At 42.0% G+C, this 16,819-nt stretch overlaps 1 protein-coding gene across 11 annotated transcripts; it reads right to left on the minus strand.

Annotated features, from left to right (window-relative positions):
- Positions 1–2,269: 2,269 nt before the first annotated feature.
- On the minus strand, positions 2,270–16,794 carry LOC141492821 (glutathione S-transferase kappa 1-like). Of its 11 annotated transcripts, XM_074193503.1 has the most exons (10): positions 16,531–16,794; positions 16,276–16,357; positions 15,985–16,113; positions 15,355–15,455; positions 14,932–14,967; positions 12,967–13,083; positions 12,493–12,586; positions 4,219–4,315; positions 3,936–4,009; positions 2,270–2,751 (listed from the first exon to the last, which is right to left on the minus strand). In XM_074193503.1, exons 1-10 carry the CDS (start codon positions 16,639–16,641, stop codon positions 2,471–2,473), a joined length of 1,122 nt encoding a protein of 373 aa, XP_074049604.1. In that variant the 5' UTR covers positions 16,642–16,794; the 3' UTR covers positions 2,270–2,470. The 11 variants fall into 11 exon arrangements, with proteins under 11 accessions (XP_074049604.1, XP_074049603.1, XP_074049601.1 ...); XM_074193502.1 differs by having other exon boundaries at positions 2,658–4,009; XM_074193500.1 differs by having other exon boundaries at positions 2,658–4,009; positions 4,219–4,468.
- Between the last annotated feature and the right edge of the window lie 25 nt (positions 16,795–16,819).

The following is a 16,819-nucleotide window of genomic DNA, read 5'->3' on the forward strand; positions in this document are numbered from 1 at the left end:
TAGGGGAGTCCTAGGCTCTTTTAAATGTCATACCTCGGAGGGGCGGCTAGGTGGTGCAGTGGATAGAGCACTGGCTCTGGAGTCAGGTCATGAGTTCAAATTCAACCTCAAACACTTAATAATTACCTAGCTGTGTGGCCACTTTAACTCCATTGCCCTGCAAAAACCTAAAAAAAAAAAGCCTACCTCACTCCCCATCTCAGGGGAATGGAAGAAAGAACGGGGTTCAAGGATGTATTGAAAACCTATTTGTTAAATTTTTAAAATTTTCCATTTAAACCTCAGAAATTTGCAAATGTGACAAAACAGGACTCTTTTGTTGATTTAGATTTAAATTTTGTTATGATTTTGGAGAGCCGGTTGTTAAACATTCAGCACTCATCTCTTCCCTTTCTTAGATGAGTAAGAAGGGGTTGCGTAATTTCAAATATGGCTCCCAGAAGGACAGACAGGGGCTAGCATGTGCCAGGCAGGGCAGTCTACTCCATGTATAAGACACACTTTTTTTTGGAAAAATTTGGGGTCTAAAAACTGGAAATAGCAGCTGTAGGTTTTTTACTTGCATTTCCTACTTTTTCACACTTGTTCTCTTTGCACTCATCATTTTTCATTTATTACTGATACATTAGGTGAGTGTTGCAACATTCTGCCCAAAAATGGCTCAGAAAAGATTTTTGTCCAGTGCTGAATTCAAATTCAAAGTGATCCAGTTTGCAAAAGTGAATGGAAATCATGCTGCTGAATGTCAGTTTGGTCCTCTGCCACCGGAGAAAACCAAGAGTAGCTCCAGGAACTAAAAAACTCCCCTGCAGAAGAAGGGCATGAGAAGCAAGTCAGCCAAGTGGCCTGATGGAGAGAGGGAATTGAAGAGATGGATTTGTTGCTGATTTTTCGATTTTTCGATTTTTCTCTTTTGACCCAGGAATGCAGGTGTAAAAAGAAAATAATAGGAAAGTTAAGAAGAGATTAAGGAAAAACCACATGGATTGCTAATTAATCTTGGCAGGCCTGCTGTTAGGCTCAGCAGAAGTCTGGAAAGCAAAGAGAATGTGAGAGAGAGGGGAGGGGAGGGGAGGGGAGGGGAGGAGAGGAGAGGAGAGGAGAGAGAAGAGGATGGCAGTTCATGGATGAGAGTTTTGACTGTGATGAGGAGTTGTATGAATTTTACAATGAATAAAACTTGAGTTCCATAACTTGATGTAATACATATTTTTTTCAAATTGCAGGGCCCAAATTTAAGGTTGTCTTACATGGGTAAATATGGTATCTCCTTGTCCCCTATTTCAATCCACCAGACCAACTTTCTACCCACCCCTCATAGTCATCACTGAAAAATCATCTTTTTAAAGAGGGCTTGAATTCCTCATCAGCACCAGCAGCAACAATCACATGGATTTGCAGGGCTAAAAGTGAACTGACATAAAAACAAAAGATATTAAAAAATGTTTTAAATAAATGGCTGGGATTTATAAAGGCACATACCACTGATTAACTAAGTGACTATGATTAAGGGATACATAATTTCTAATTCTCTTACTCTTCCCCTTCAAAAATGAATGACCTGGATACATCTCCAAGAATCCTTCTAATTCTATAAACAATTATGTTTATAATAGAGTATGGGAACCTAGACATCACCAATAAAATCCGTCATCTGACTCAAGCCTCAGTCCTGGGGTTCTTAACCTGAAAGAGGGAGAAGGGGAGCCTTGACAGTGAGAACACCTCTCAGACTTCCTTTTGCCTGCTCTCAGGCCAATCCTCACAGTCATCAGTAGGGAGGTCCACCACCACTGCCAGTCAACTATCCCCACCCCCCAACACACACACACACACACACACACACACACACACAGCAGACAGCAAGGTGAAGCATCAGGACATTGGAAGGCAGAGACAGGAAGCTATGTGTACAGATGAGGTCAGCCCAGGACCCTTAACCTAAAAGCCTTAGGAAGGGCAATGTTCCCAACCCACTGTCCTTGGCCATCATCCTGGGAAGCAGCCAGTGCTTTGGAGATGCAGCCTGGACCAACAGCAAGTAGCCTCCCATCCAAATTACCATGTAGTTATCTAATATATATATATATATATATATATATATATATATATATATATATATATATATATGTATGTATATATACATAGAGAGATATCTTTACACACAGATGTATTTATACATAATTTAATTTATGTGTGTATATGTTAACTTTATGTTGCACATATATCTCTCTCTATATATTTATATACTGTCCTTAAGCTCAGGAAATAGGAAGTGTTTTTGAGTCTTGTGTATCACCAGAGCCTAATATTGTGGTACATAATAGTCAATTAGTAAATATTTGAGTGGGAAGACAACACAATAATTAAATAATAATTAAACCATTGAAATTTACAATTTACAAAGTACTTTATAGGCTTCTCATTTAATCATTTTAAATATAGTCCTACTCAGTGGTTCAAAAAAAAATCAAATGAAGCAGAAAGAAATAGGGATTTTGTGTTTAAAAAAAAATATATAGTTTCTAGAGTTCAACAATCTCCGTGAGTTAACAGTTTGACCAAACAGCCAAAAAAGATAATCACATTTTATCTTGAGGTCAGGACAAGGGAAGTGCTGGTTCCTGGACCACTGCCCTGGTTCTTTTACATCAGTAGTATAATGTTCAGTTCTGAGGATATGATTTTTACAATGGATTTTTGAACACTTGTGCATCCAGAGTGAACAGCATGGTGAGAAGATTGAAGGACCTGTTAAATGAACACCAGCTGAGGACATAAGCAGTGTTTTTAGCCTGAGAAAGAAAAGACTTCAGGAGGGAGAACATGTTGGAGATTTTGTTATAAGAGGATTAGGCTAACATTGATTGACTACAAAGGTGAGGGAGGAACTATAGAAGTGTGAGAGGGGTAGTTTTTGACTCAGAGGGTGGAGGAAATTTGTAAACAGTAAGAACTGTTCCCAAAGTGGAGAGGACTGTTTTGTGAAGTGACCAGGTCCCTTTCACTGGAGCTCTTCCAGTAGAAGCTGAATGACTTCTTGCCAGGGATATTGAAGACAGGGATTTCTGCTTGGATAAGGTCGGACTGGCCTACCTCTATAGTCTCTTCCAACTCTGATGTTTGGTTATTAGGTGACTTGTCAAAGTCAATCAGTGATGAATTGGGTTTCAAACCCAGTTCCTCCTCCTCCTTCTTGAGAAATTAGAGTATGGTTGGGAGGGTACCCAGCAATTAAACCATTGAAATTTACAATTTACAAAGTACTTTATAGGCTTCTCATTTAATCAACATTTTAAATATAGAGTCCTACTCAGTGGTTAAAAAAAAAATCAAATCAGGCAGAAAGAAATAGGGACTTTGTGTTTAAAAAAAAAAGTAATTTTACCAGCCCATTCCTATCATCAGTTTTTGGTAGGGGAATGCTGGTTAAGGGAAGAGGACTGATAGGAAGAAGTCACTTGGACACTGTCACTGTGGAGTGACATGGAGCTGTGGAGACAAATCAGAGGTGTCAGTCATATCATATCTCTGGGAAAAGGAATGTACCCTGAAGCCCTTTTTCTCTTGCCAAGTACTAGTCCTTCTTCAGATTGTTTAGGTTAAAAAATAGTCACTGATGGAGAAATCTTATATGTCCAGGGAAGAGGTTTAGGGAGGTGTCCGGTCCTCCTCATAGAATACACTGTCATTATTGAAAATATTGTCATATGCTGGGGGTGGAGTAAGAGGCTCCAAACATTTCCGGCTTTGCGCTGGGGGTGTTTCAGACCCTATTAGGTGTCCCCGAAGCTGGAGACTGATTGGAAAGCCCAAAGAGCCTCTTCTCTGGGTTATTGTACCTTCTGACCTTCCACGCCTGAATCCTGCCAAATGGTTAGATTCCTCTTCCTGAAGTCGAGAGGGAATCACAGTGCTGTAGGGTGGGGGCTCACCTAAATCTGAATTGGGGGCCTGAGTTGATATCACGGCTTCCTCATAGCTTGGTGCTTCAAAGGCTGCATTGTCCCTGAGAAGCAGATGGACAGAATCAGTGCTCCAACAAATCCCTGGAAGACCCTTGGGATTCCCTCACCCCCAGGTGATACCTTTTGCTAGTTCTTTCCCTTTCAGAACTCAATGGCATAAGGGAGCAGGTTGCTCATATCTGAGACATGAAAACAGGCTTGGTAGAAAGTATATAAATACCTCCCTTCATTCTCCTTGCCTTCAATTTACCTTGTTGAGCTCAAAGCTCCAGTGGTATCTCTCCGCATTGCCAGGAGCCCCCATTCCATGAAGCAAAACAGGAGGCAGATAAGAAGAAGGAGGCCACCTAAGATGAGTAAGAAATAAGCAGCAGGTTTGACATTGGGCAGCAGTTCTAACAGGGCGAACCCCAGGAGCATGGAGGCACAGCATAAGAGGGTCAATAGCTTCACCAGTCTCCCCCACCCTTGGACTGGAAACATTGCCCCTGGCTGGGCTCCTGAAAAAATGAGAGGTAAAGATACATTCAGAGAACAGAAGAGTATGAAGTTAAGAATATTATGCTATAGCTATGTTTACATAGAAATACATTTCTAAGTGTAAATAGTTATAATGGTATACTTTGCTTGTTTTAAAATTCGGCACAGAACAGATTGCTTAAAATTTGTAAAAAGTCAAAATTGTTTTTTACAAAAGAGGAGGCTTGGGAGGGTAAAGAGACAAAAGAGAAGCTTTGGGAAGGTGGGGTGGAGAAGAAGGAGGAATTGGTGTCAGATGGTTGTATGGTCAAATATGGACCATATTCTGCATTTTGATATTCTATCAGCAGAGAACTGGGATAAATTTCAGAGAATTGATGACTTTAGGATGAGAAAAAATTATGTGTTTGTTTTCACTAACTTCTAATTGAAGTTTAGCATTTTCTTCAATGATATAAAAATCTTATTCTGAATAGGGATCCATAGGCTTCACCAGTCTGCCAAAATGTCCTTGCTCTATACCAGTCACTCTAGAGTATGACTGTGGAGAGGGGTCTAGGTGACTAATAGTGACAACATAGACATTATTACAGAGAAGTAACCTAATTTACTTTTCTCAGCCCGGATCCTACCTACCCTACTGATTAAATACATGAGGCTCTGACATTCCCTGGTTAGAACCCTTAGTCTCCCCAGTAAAGTTCTCCTTGGTAGCCCCAATCCTCTCTACCTCCCAATGCTCTAGGTACAGCAGATAGGGCCTCAGGCCTCAATGCACACAGGCATCTCTGGAATCTAGGTGAGGGGGACCTGATGGTCTTCCCTGAATGATTCTCTGTACTACCCTTCCCTCTATTGCCTCCCAGCCTTTATGCTAATTCCTCAATCTGACTTCCCTTTCTTCCCAGTCTGTCAGTTTTAGATGGTTATAGTGTGCCAACCCACTGTGCCAGCTAGGCTCCATGTGCAAGGACAAAGTCTCAGAAGCATAAGAATACATGAAAGGGGAGATTTTTAAAAAAAGATACATGGAAGCCCCAAACTCTTTCTCTGATCTGAGTTTCATATTTGCCTAGGTCCTCTTCTTCCACAGTCTTTCTTGAGGTTGAGATCCCATCCTTCATCACCTTAGCTCCGAATTTATTATCCTAGATCCTCACCCAGATTCTAGCACAGAAAATCCTTTCCTTATACTCCAGGTAAGACTCCAATTCATAGCAGTATTCTACATCTCCCCCTGTCCCCGGCCCCCCACCTCACCCCGAAAGCCAAATCCAGTAGCTCCTTCAGCAGGGAACCCTTGGTCAGGGAAAGAGGTCAAGAATAAGGGATGATTACCTCCCCTATCCCCCAAGTTAGAAGTTCTTTCTTCATCTTCAGTCACCAGCCTCAGGTAAGTAAAAAGTCTACCTCATCTGTCTTTGGCAAGTCTCCTCGGCAATCAGGTGATATTGGGGAGGAGTCCACAATCCCACTCTTTTCCTCTGCCCCAGTCCCCAGGGTTTTTATCTCAGCTGGACACCCCTACTCCCTCTCTTTTCCCCCTTTCTGAATTCTGACATTCAGTCCTACCTCCAAGAACCTTTCTCTGGCCTCCACCTCCAAGTTCCAAAAGGTCTTAAATGGGAGTGGCTTCTCCACCCTCACTCTTTGCTCTTAGGGGCAAAGTGTCCTCTGTCTCACTGGAGATTCATGGCCCCACTACCTGCCAGAATCCTGGCCCTAATGACTTCCAGGGTGTCCCAAGTTCTCTCCTTTGTGATAGTGAACATTGCCTCTCCAGACTAGGGTTAGAAAGCTCCAGGGCTCAGTCAAAGGAGCTGAAGTGGGGGAAGAGGAACACTGTCTTGAGTCCAGACTTGAATAAAGAACACAAGACTCCTACACTCCAGAGACTAATGAAGATCATGAAGAAACCGGGGCATAGAGGAGCATATCAGTTTCAGGAAAAATAGCTCAAGTTCCAGAGTTGTCTTACTCCCCCTCTCCCAGTGTGTATCTAAGATGGAAGGGGTGGATGATGACAAGTCAGCAAATGAAGATTGGGATTTGAAGTCCTGCTATTTGGTAGCCATGTACCTCGGAAGTTACTTGACCTCTGTGGGCCTCACTTTTCCTTATCCATAAAACAAATGGAGAAGATTAATGACTTCTAAGTTTCCTCTTAGCCCCGAATTTATGATCCTATGGTCCTATCCATATTTCCTTTTGTGTTGGTAGAGAGGGGAGACAAGGGCTGAGAGGGAGTCCGGGGTGCTGGAAAGAAGCCAATGAAGCTGTGTTGTGTTCCTCCCCCGCCTCCAGTCTTCCTATCCCCCAGGTGTGTTTTGCTGGTCTCTTGCCTTTCACAGAAGAGAGTCCTAGGAAAGGGTACTATGTGTTGGCTAAAAGTCAAGTAAAACAGCTTGGCCAAAGGGAGTGCTGGATGGGAAATTGAAAGGCTGAAGGAGGGGAAGGGTATGGAGAGGAGGAGCTAAGGGATCTAGGAATAAGAATGGCTCTCTCTGTAAAATGTTCTCACCGTTTAAGATTTTGTCTAACTGTGAAGGGGCCTGATGATCCCTCTGCGTCTCTCTTGTGGAATGGAGAGTGGGGCAGTTGGGGCTGCTATTTCCTTAGACATTTTTTAGAAGAGAATTTGAAGCAAATGTCCTTTGTCAGTACAGGCAGAACAGACCCCATTTCTACCTCCCCAATTCCTTTTCCTAACTAAACTGATTGCCATCTCCACTTCCCCATTACTTCTTGAGTTTCTGCCTCATCCTTTCTCACCCTGACTTTTTACATCTAAATCTGCCTCCTTCTCCCACCCCTCTTAGGATTCAGTGACTCCAGGGCTGGTGCTCTATTCACTGCCCCCCCACCCCACCCCCATCATCTCTTGCCTTGTCAGGTAGGGTTCTATCATCATATGACTATGTTGTAGGTGAGAGGCTCCAGAGAGCACTGGGGACTCTGTGTGTCTGAATGACTATTGTATAGCCTTGGTCTGTGTCTTATTTAGCAATATTATCTTCTTTAAAATTATAACGAATGAATGAAAAAAGCATAGTTCTTATCCTGTATGATAGTCATTTTTAGAACTAAGACCTATAAGTTTTGTGACCTCGGACAAGTCACTTAAGTAGGACTGTTTCCTCATTTTTAAAATGAGAAGGATGACCCCAAGTTCCCTTGCAGTTCTGAAGATAGGAGTAAATGCAGGGAAAATGCGGATGGATCAGGGAGTGGGGGGTAGGAAGTGCCCAGCAAGACTCTCTCTCTTCTGCCAGGAAGCTGAAATTATTTGATCATCTTTAATTCCTGTGCCATCTGTTTGTCCCTAAATCCTATATTTCTTTTAAAAATTCTTTTATTTTTCCAACTACATGTAACAGTAGTTTTAAACAATCTTTTTATATTTCTCTCTCTCTCCCTTTGACAGAAAGTGATGTAATATAGGCTCTACATCTATAACCATGCCAAACGTAGATCCATATTAATCACATTGTGAATCATATCCAAACAGAAGAAATTAAGGAAAATGATAGTTATCATAAGATAACTTTTAAAAATTGAAGTAAAAAGCTTTTTTTTTTTTTTTACAAGGCAAATGGAGTTAAGTGGCTTGCCCCGAGGCCACAGTTAGGTAATTAAGTATCTGAGGCCACATTTGAACTCAGGTACTCCTGACTCCAGGGCTGTGTTCTATCCACTGTGCCACCTAGCCACTGCCGATAGAAAGCTTTGGTCTGCATTTAAACTCCACAGTTCCCTCTCTGGCTATGGATAGTATTTTTCATCATAAGTTGTTTAGAATTGTCTTTGATTATTGTATTGTTGAAATAAGTTCATCATAGTTGATCAACCCCAGTGCTGTTCTTAGTGTGTATAATGTTCTTCTGGTTCTGCTCATCTCACTCAGCATCAGTTTCATGTAAGTCTTTCCAGGATATTCTGAAGTCCCATCCCTCATGATTTCTTATAGCACAATAGTGTTCCATCATTTTCATTTACCACAATTTGTTCAGCCATTTCCCAATTGATGGGCATCCCCTCAATTTCCAATTCTTTGCCACTACGAAAAGAGCTGCTATGAATATTTTTGTACATGTGAGTTTTTTATCCTTTTATGTGATCTCTTTGGGATACAGACCTAGTGGTGGTATTACTGGGTTAAAGGGTACGTACATTTTTGTTGCCCTTTGGGAATAATTCCAAATTGCTCTCCAGAATGGTTGAATCAGTTCACAACTCTACCAACAGTATATTAATATCTCACTTTTTCCATATCCCCTCCACCAGAGCCCTGTATTTCTAGTAATAATGGTCATTCCTCTGATGATAGTCATCCAGGATCTGCTTCTCATTGTATAACCTGAGATAAATGACTATCTCTCTAGTCCTCAGTTTCTGCGTATGTAAAATAAGGAGACTGGACTAGGTGATCTCTCAAGTCCTTTGCAGTCCAAGATCATATAATTTTATGATCCACACTTATATACCACATTCATAAACATGTGAAATAAGGTTAAGATTAATTTCAAGGGCAAACACAATGAGAAAAAAAATTTGTGAAAGGGCAACTTCAAGGAAACTTGGAGAGTCATCCTTCTCATTTTTAAAAATGAGTAAGTAGTTCTACTTAAGTGACTTGTCCAAGGTCACACAAATTACAAGTGGGAGAGCTAGGTCTTAGTTCTAAAAATGACTATCAGACATTTAATTACCTAGCTGTGACCTTGGGCAAGTCACTTAATCTCACTGCCTTGCAAAAGCAAACCAAAAACAAGCTAGTAGTCTAAACCTAAATAATAAATGAAAAGTCTGAAAGATAGAAACTCTCTCCCTTCACCTAGACTTTTCAGGTTTGTCTGCTTTATTACTGTTTCCTCCCTCTCTCCCTCCTCAGTAACATGAACCCTGTGGGGGTGGGAGAGGGAAGAATATTTGGACATAAAAAGTCAGAGAATAGGAGGGGGTGAGGCACAGAATATGGAAAGATAGAAAGGCAGTCCACAATGATCTGAACTGATACAAATGGATGTAGAAAGAATAAGGGCACTGCTTGGGATCAACTGTACTTTATTCAGCATTAAATGTACTTTATTTTCCCCCAGAATTTTTTTGAAGGGCAATGGGTTAAGTGACTTGTCCAAGGTCACACAGCTAGTGAATGTCAAGTGCTTGAGACTGGATTTGAACTCCCATCTTCCTAACTACAAGGCCAGTGCTCTATCCACTGCACCACCTAGCTGCCCTTGCTGTTTATTTAAGAGTAACAAACAATAGGCCAAAGATACAAATAATGTATTAGCTGGGAAAGTCACTTCTAACACCACTGGAATTTCTGACTTCTACATTTGGGAACCACAATTTCACTATTCAACTCTCTGAGAACTTCAAGTAAAGTCTCTTCTCAATAGCTCTCTCTTCCTTTACAAGATACAAATTAAGGTAATTTCTCTCAGGGAAGAAGTTTTCTTAGACTTTTCTGTGCAGTCAGTTTCTCTCAAATTAACACAATCAGAAGGTTTTCCCAGAAATATAATGAGTGGCCTCATTGATTTTAAATGACAATTATATCACAACTGTGTAAAATCCCTTTACAGAACTAATTTGTTTTCTGAGGGACAGTCTATTGCAACTGTTGTATAAGGTATAAACACAAAGCTGTAAAATAAAAAAGATATGGCTCTTTGGAATAGAAGTTGCATCAAGTGACTTCCAAAGTTCTTTGTAACTAAGATTCTATGTGCAAAATGACTTCTATAATACAAAAGCCTCCAAATCAGCTAATTTCCATGAAAAAATATACAAAAGTTTTTTCTATTTATATTTAAATTTGAACAAGAACAAAGTAGGATTATTCCATGGCTCAGAATATTCCAATATTAATAGATGACAAAAGGAAGATAGTCACTCAAGTCACTTTCTTCTTTTGTTTTTTTGCAAGGCAATGGGGTTAAATGGCTTGCCCGAGGTCACACAGCTAGGTTATTATTAAGTGTCTGAGGATGAATTTGAAGTCAGTTCCTCTTGATACAGGGACTCTATCCATTGCACCACCTAGCTGCCCCTTATGTTTTTATTTTTCCTTCAAGGAAAGTGATATGGGAAGGATGGATCAAAGGAATAAATAGTAATGGATTCATAAATGCCCAAGTCTGCAGGCCCAGACAAATTATATAATATATTATGTATTACATATTATTATGTATTACATATATTATATATATATTATATATTTTAATTTGCAGATGTGATCGGGAACATTTTAGGAAAAAAATTCAGAAGTTGAGCATATCCAGAGGAAGATAACCAGGATATTAAAGGCCTAGTGACCAGATCATGCAGGCCTAAAGGATCTTAGTGATGGTTAGGTTAGAGACAGGAAGCTCTAGGGGAAACCGTTGCCATCAAGTATTCAGAAAACTTCTGCAGAAGAGGGTTTAGACTTTTTTCTACCTGGAGCTTTAGGGCAGAGTTAGAAACAATGAGTGGAAATTGGAGAAACTGAGGCTTGAGATAAGGAAAAAATCTTAAGAATCAGCTACAAAAAAAAAAAAAAGATGAAAATAGGATGCTTTGGGAGGGACTGGGTGCCCAAGTCTTTAAATCTGACTGACAACTTGTATGTTGTAGAGGAAATTTTTGTTTAGGCATTGGCTAAACTAGATGGCTTCTGAGGCTCTTCCCAGCCCTGTGAAAATGTAATCTTATGCTCACTATTGATATTTCAGTCGACAATATAATTTGGTCCCTTTGGCTAGAGGTCAATCGATTCCCAACTCATAATTTCTGAGTCCTGGTCACTGTTGGGAGACTAGTCATGGCAGCTATTTCCAAGTACACTCAAGTCTCAGGCCTGGTCAATTTTGGCCTATATAGTTTTTACCTTTTGTTAGAGCTGGCCCAGTTTCAATCCTTCTGGGTAAACATAAGAAGTACAAATGAGTCAAAACCATGGTTGACCAAAGCTAGTATTCTCTGTTAGCTTTTCAGAAGATGAATTACAGATTGGTGTCACTTCAACAGATTATTTTTGACTATTTCCAATACACAAACCAACTCTGAAGCACAAAAAAATTTGATACCAGTGAGGATATTCAAAAGACAGGCAGCATACTTTCAAAGTCTTGGCTTTGCTGCATATGATTTTGGATAAGTCACTTTTACCAGCTTTTTCCTCAATTTCCAAAATTCTGCACAATGATTTGAGTTTTCATCTTATAGGATCATTCCCCTGATGTCTGGGCTGAGCAGTTATGGAGACATTCTTTTTTAAACTCCAAAGCAGAATAGCTATAGACACGAAATCAAGATGTGGAAGGATATACAAACACACCAGAATAGTGACAGGCACACAAGAATCTTTCAATTTTCCCCATTGGGGAATTTATTTTGTTTCAACAATGAAGGTTAGGGGCCTACCTAAGGCACTTGTGAGCAGAAGGAATAGGACAACCTCGGGGTTTTAAGTTCAGGATACCATACCTTTTCTCCACAAACATGAGTCTATGGGTATGAAGAACCCTAGCATCCTGGACTCCATGAAGGGGACATTGCAGGGAGGAAGGACCTGGTTCCTAGGCTTGGGCAGTTTCTCCTTACAGTCATTTGCTGAGTTTGCCTTTCATACTGTTGGGTACTGGGCCCAGCCACTGTTCCCCTGGATGGAGAAAACCATGCACCTTCTACAGATAGTCCTTAAAGAAACAAATTCCTAGATCCAGGTAAAGCATGACGCCCATTATTCTCTTCCTTTCTCCTGCCCACAAGGACCCAAGGACTTCTTGGAAGGGGTCATTTCTGGTTTCAAGAAACAGAGGACTTCTTCAAATCTTCTACAATATACATGGCTTCATTACAACAGAAATTACTTCCATTTTTTAAAACAGAACCCTGTTCCCATTTGAAGCATCCAGTACAAGGCTCTGCCTCTTGGAAGTTAAATTAAAACTCTTTCCCCTAAGGTCTTACTCAGTAAATTTGGCAGATAGACAGGCCAGTGGAGCAAGGAATGTCTATTAATAATGGTTAAGGAAAAGTGTCTCCAACTCACCTAGCAGATAGGCTAGCAGTTCCATCCTGTCAGAGCCACAGAGCATGTGGGATTTGTTTTCCACATGGACCACTATGATGGGCAGCCCAAAGGCCTGGAGAAAGAGTGATCACAGTGTAACAGAGGAAAAAGAAAAAAACAAGAAAGAGGATCCTGAAGGGTAGGAGTCAATATTGACTCAGATTGAAGACAGGAAGTGGGGGGGGGTGAGGGGTCCAATATCACACAGGAGATAGGCAGGAGAGTGTCATTCTGGCTCAACATTAGTCCCTCTCTATTTCATCCCTTCTATCCCTATCTATTTCTTTTCTTCCCATGTATTTATTAGATGACTGATTCTGATGAAGAATGAGAAAGTTATATTGGGAAGGTAGGTTTGTGGGAATATATTCAAAGGTTTATTAGGATTTCTTATCCAGTGTTTTCAAGGATTATGAGCTAGGTTTTGGGACATGGGGAACCAAGACTCCTCACCCCATATTTGCAGGCTATATTGGTGGTCTCTCTTAGCTTTGTCTTCACCTCATCAGTTGAACTCTTTTCCAGTAGATACTTAGCTTGCATTTCAGAAAGTCCTGCCTTCTCTGCAGCCTGTGGAAATGAAGTAGATAAAAGATTAAAGTAGAGTGGGGTGGGAAAGTTAACTTCTAGAACTGAACTCCTCCTGGTCATGGACTTCAGGAATAAAGAGTGTTTATCTTTACATGTATGTATACATGTATGCACACATGTATAAAAATATAAATTCTTTACTTCTGAGCCAGATCCACATATCCATATATATCTAGATTATATACATATACGTATGTATCTAATGGCTTTGTCCTCTGAAAGCATCCTAATAACATGCCTATTCCCTTCCACTGGATTTTGGGCTATGAGAGAACATCTAGTTCAATTCCATGCTTTGAAAGATAAAGAAACCAAGGCCTCAAAGATTTCACAAAGAGTTACAAAGGTCTCTTAATTTCTAGCTCATGACCATTCTTTCTAAAATTCTTTGCTGTCTTCAACTTTAAAGACAAGTCAAACCTGGGAGAAGAGGAGAACGAGGAACAGCAGCAGCTGACTGGAATGTCTGTCATAGAGCCTATTCTATCAGATGGGAGTTCTTGCTGCAGTCCCTGATCCTTTCTGCTCTATGCCCAGAACTATCAAGAAGTTATCAAGACACTTTAATGTCTAATCATTAACAAATACTAATAGTGGTCAAATAAATTCTCTTCTAGGAATCAGGAAGTTGGGTCCGAGTTCTAATCCTACTAACTAGCTCTGGAACTCAGATGAAGGTATTTTGACTGTTCAGAGCCACAGTTCCCTCTTCTGAAAATGGGCATAACATTTGTGGAATTGTTTTTTTTTTAAATTTAAGGCAATGGGTTTAAGTGATTTGCCCAAAATCACACAGCTAGTCAATTATTAAGTGTTTGGGGCTGGATTTCAACTCAGGTCCTCCTGACTCCAGGGCCAATGCTCTATTCACTATACCACCTAACTGCGCTGGAATTGTTTGGTTTTTGCAAGGCAATGGGGTTAAGTGACTTGCCCAAGGTCACACAGCTAGGTAATCATTAATTGTCTGAGGCTGGATTTGAACTCAGGTCCTCCAGACTCCAGGGCCCATGCTCTGTCCACTAGGCCACCTAGCTACCCTAAATTGTTTTTGAGGAAAGTACTTGTGAACTTTAAAGTTCAATATCAGTAAAGTTTAATTCAGTCTGGTTAAAGATTGGCTTCTTATTTCACTTCAATGAATATAATCTATTGCTTGGATTTACTTTATGAAAGCTTTCATTCTCCTCTTTATGGCCAATAGAAAGATTGTTTTGAATTTATTCGTTTGATTTTCAGACCAATAAATAATAGCATTTTATCCCTTTGGTATTTTACAGTATTTCCTCAAGATTTTCCATATTTTTTTTTTTAGGTTTTTTCCAAGGCAAATGGGGTTAAGTGGCTTGCCCAAGGCCACACAGCTAGGTAATTATTAAGTGTCTGAGGCCAAATTTGAATTCAGGTACTCCTGACTCCAGGGCCTGTGCCATTGTCACCTAGCTGCCCCCAGATTTTTCATATTTAAGTTCTTAGAACTTTTAATATTATATACACCCCCAAGGAACTGCTCAGTGTCTTCCCTTTTCTTGTCTGAGTGTTCCTACACACTCCACTTCTTTTCTCCATCTTTTTACTACTGAGATCTATTTTCAAATGAACTTCAACTGTGATTTCAGTTTCACCAAGCAGAGATTTTGCTGTTGGTATCTCCTACCTCCAAGTCTTCCTGGTCTCTACACTTTAGTCATTTGTGTCCTGCTTCTCAGATACCTTATCACCCCAGAGCACAATATTATCTTCCACCTAAGAAAAGTGACCCTCATTTGTCCTCCAACAACCTCAGATTTCAGTTAGAGGAAATAGGGGCAGAGCTGGGATACTCACAGCCAGGATGCTCTGGGGTTCTGTGATATCTTCATCCTGGGAGTATGGATAGATGATAAGAAGAGTTGGGGAATTGAGAGGATTGAGAAGAGATATTGAGGGGATAGGTACAGGGACAAAATTGGTGCTATGTAGTAAATCAATCTGATAGAGAACCATACAATACCATGTCACAAAAGTTGGACTTATTTCACATCTAGAGGAGAGAGCTTTTATTTTATTTTTTATTTATTTTTTTGCAAGGCAAATGGGGTTAAGTGGCTTGCCCAAGGCTACACAGCTAGGTAATTATTGAGTGTCTGAGACTGGATTTGAACCCAGATACTCCTGACTCCAGGGCCGGTGCTTTATCCACTGAGCCACCTAGCCACCCCGAGAAGAGAGGTTTTAGAGAGTAAAACCCAAAGGTTGGGATCAGCTCACCCGGGACCAGACACGCATCCAGAGCTCCCTGGACACTTTCTCCAACATCTTAGGGTTCTTCATTTCCACACAACTGAGGAAACGCATGGCATCCAGACTCCCTGAAGAAAAGGAGCCAGAGATGTGTGGGAAGCAAATAATAATAACAGATCTATACAGCAATCTAAGATTTTCAAAGTTTAATACCATATATTAACTTAACAGTGATACGATCTTGGATATTTTCATCCCCATTTTAAAGATGAAGAAACTGAAGCTTCAAGAGTGGTTAAGTGATTTTCTAAGGATCACTACATGATCTTAAGAGGAAGGGTTTGAATTCAACCGTCCAGCTCTTTTGCTGTACTAGCTCTTCTTTCACACTTCCTTTCATATATAATTTTATTCCGTTACGTAATTATATTGTATTATGATACACTCATACTCCCTAATTATCACGTTATAATGATGATAGTTATAATATTCCATGTATAAACTACATTTCCTCTAGTTTTCCATGGGTTATGGGAATTTCCATGGGAATGAACTGTCCCCATTGGCAGCCACTGCTCGCATCTTTGCACGCGTTTCCCGCGTTCTCTTCAGCCCCGGGCCCTCTCCTTCTTCCCCCCCAGCGCCCCAGGCCTCCACCTTTATCTATGAGCACTCCGCGGACGTCCCTGGGGATGGCCAGGGGCACTTGGTAAAACTCGGCCAGGTACTGGAGTTCATCCTTCAGGTACTTCCTTTTGGGAGGCACAAAGAGAGGCCGTAGGTCCCCTGCGGAGGAGTCGGGACGGATCAGACGTCTCCCGTTCGCGAGGGCAGCCGGGGCCGGGGCTCCGGGAGCGAGCTGGCCTCAGTGCGCAGGCGCGGCGCGGGGCGGGGCGGGGCTGAGGGACACCCTTCCGGGCCGCGCCGCCCCGCCCCCCAGCTCCGTACCGCTGTCCTTAATGATCTGGGCTAGGAAACTCGGGCGCAGCTGGAGGCTGACGTTCCAGAGGTTCTGATAGCGGCACAGGACCTGCAGGGGGCGCCGGAGCCGCCGTCAGCGCGCAGCTGCGGGAGGCAGGCCCCGCCCCGAGGGGTGGAGCTTGGGCCGGGCCCTTCCGCCTCCTGGGGAGTGGGGGCGGGAGATCGCGCATCCGGGGCTTTTTTCTTGCTCCTCCCCCTCCCTGCCCGGCAGCTGGGCGTCACCTCGAAGCCCAGCCAGGAATAGGGGGACAGCAAGTCGTAGAAGAACTCCAGCCTCCGCGGCAGGCTCGACATGGTGATGACTCTGGGGAGGCCGTAGCGGGCCGCGCTCATGTTCTCTCAGCGTGTGTGTGTGGGGGGGGGCAGCGGGGGTCTCCAATCCTCCTCCCGCCCCCCGCCCGGTGGGATCCGCCCTGGGTGGGGAGAAGGAGCGCGCACGAGTCACGCCGCCCCCCGGCCCGGGGATCATGGGGGTACGCGGCGGGGCGGGGCGGGGCTCTGCCCTGGGAGG

Source organism: Macrotis lagotis, chromosome 7 (genome assembly GCF_037893015.1).
Source record: "Macrotis lagotis isolate mMagLag1 chromosome 7, bilby.v1.9.chrom.fasta, whole genome shotgun sequence".
Classification (NCBI taxonomy): domain Eukaryota; kingdom Metazoa; phylum Chordata; class Mammalia; order Peramelemorphia; family Peramelidae; genus Macrotis; species Macrotis lagotis.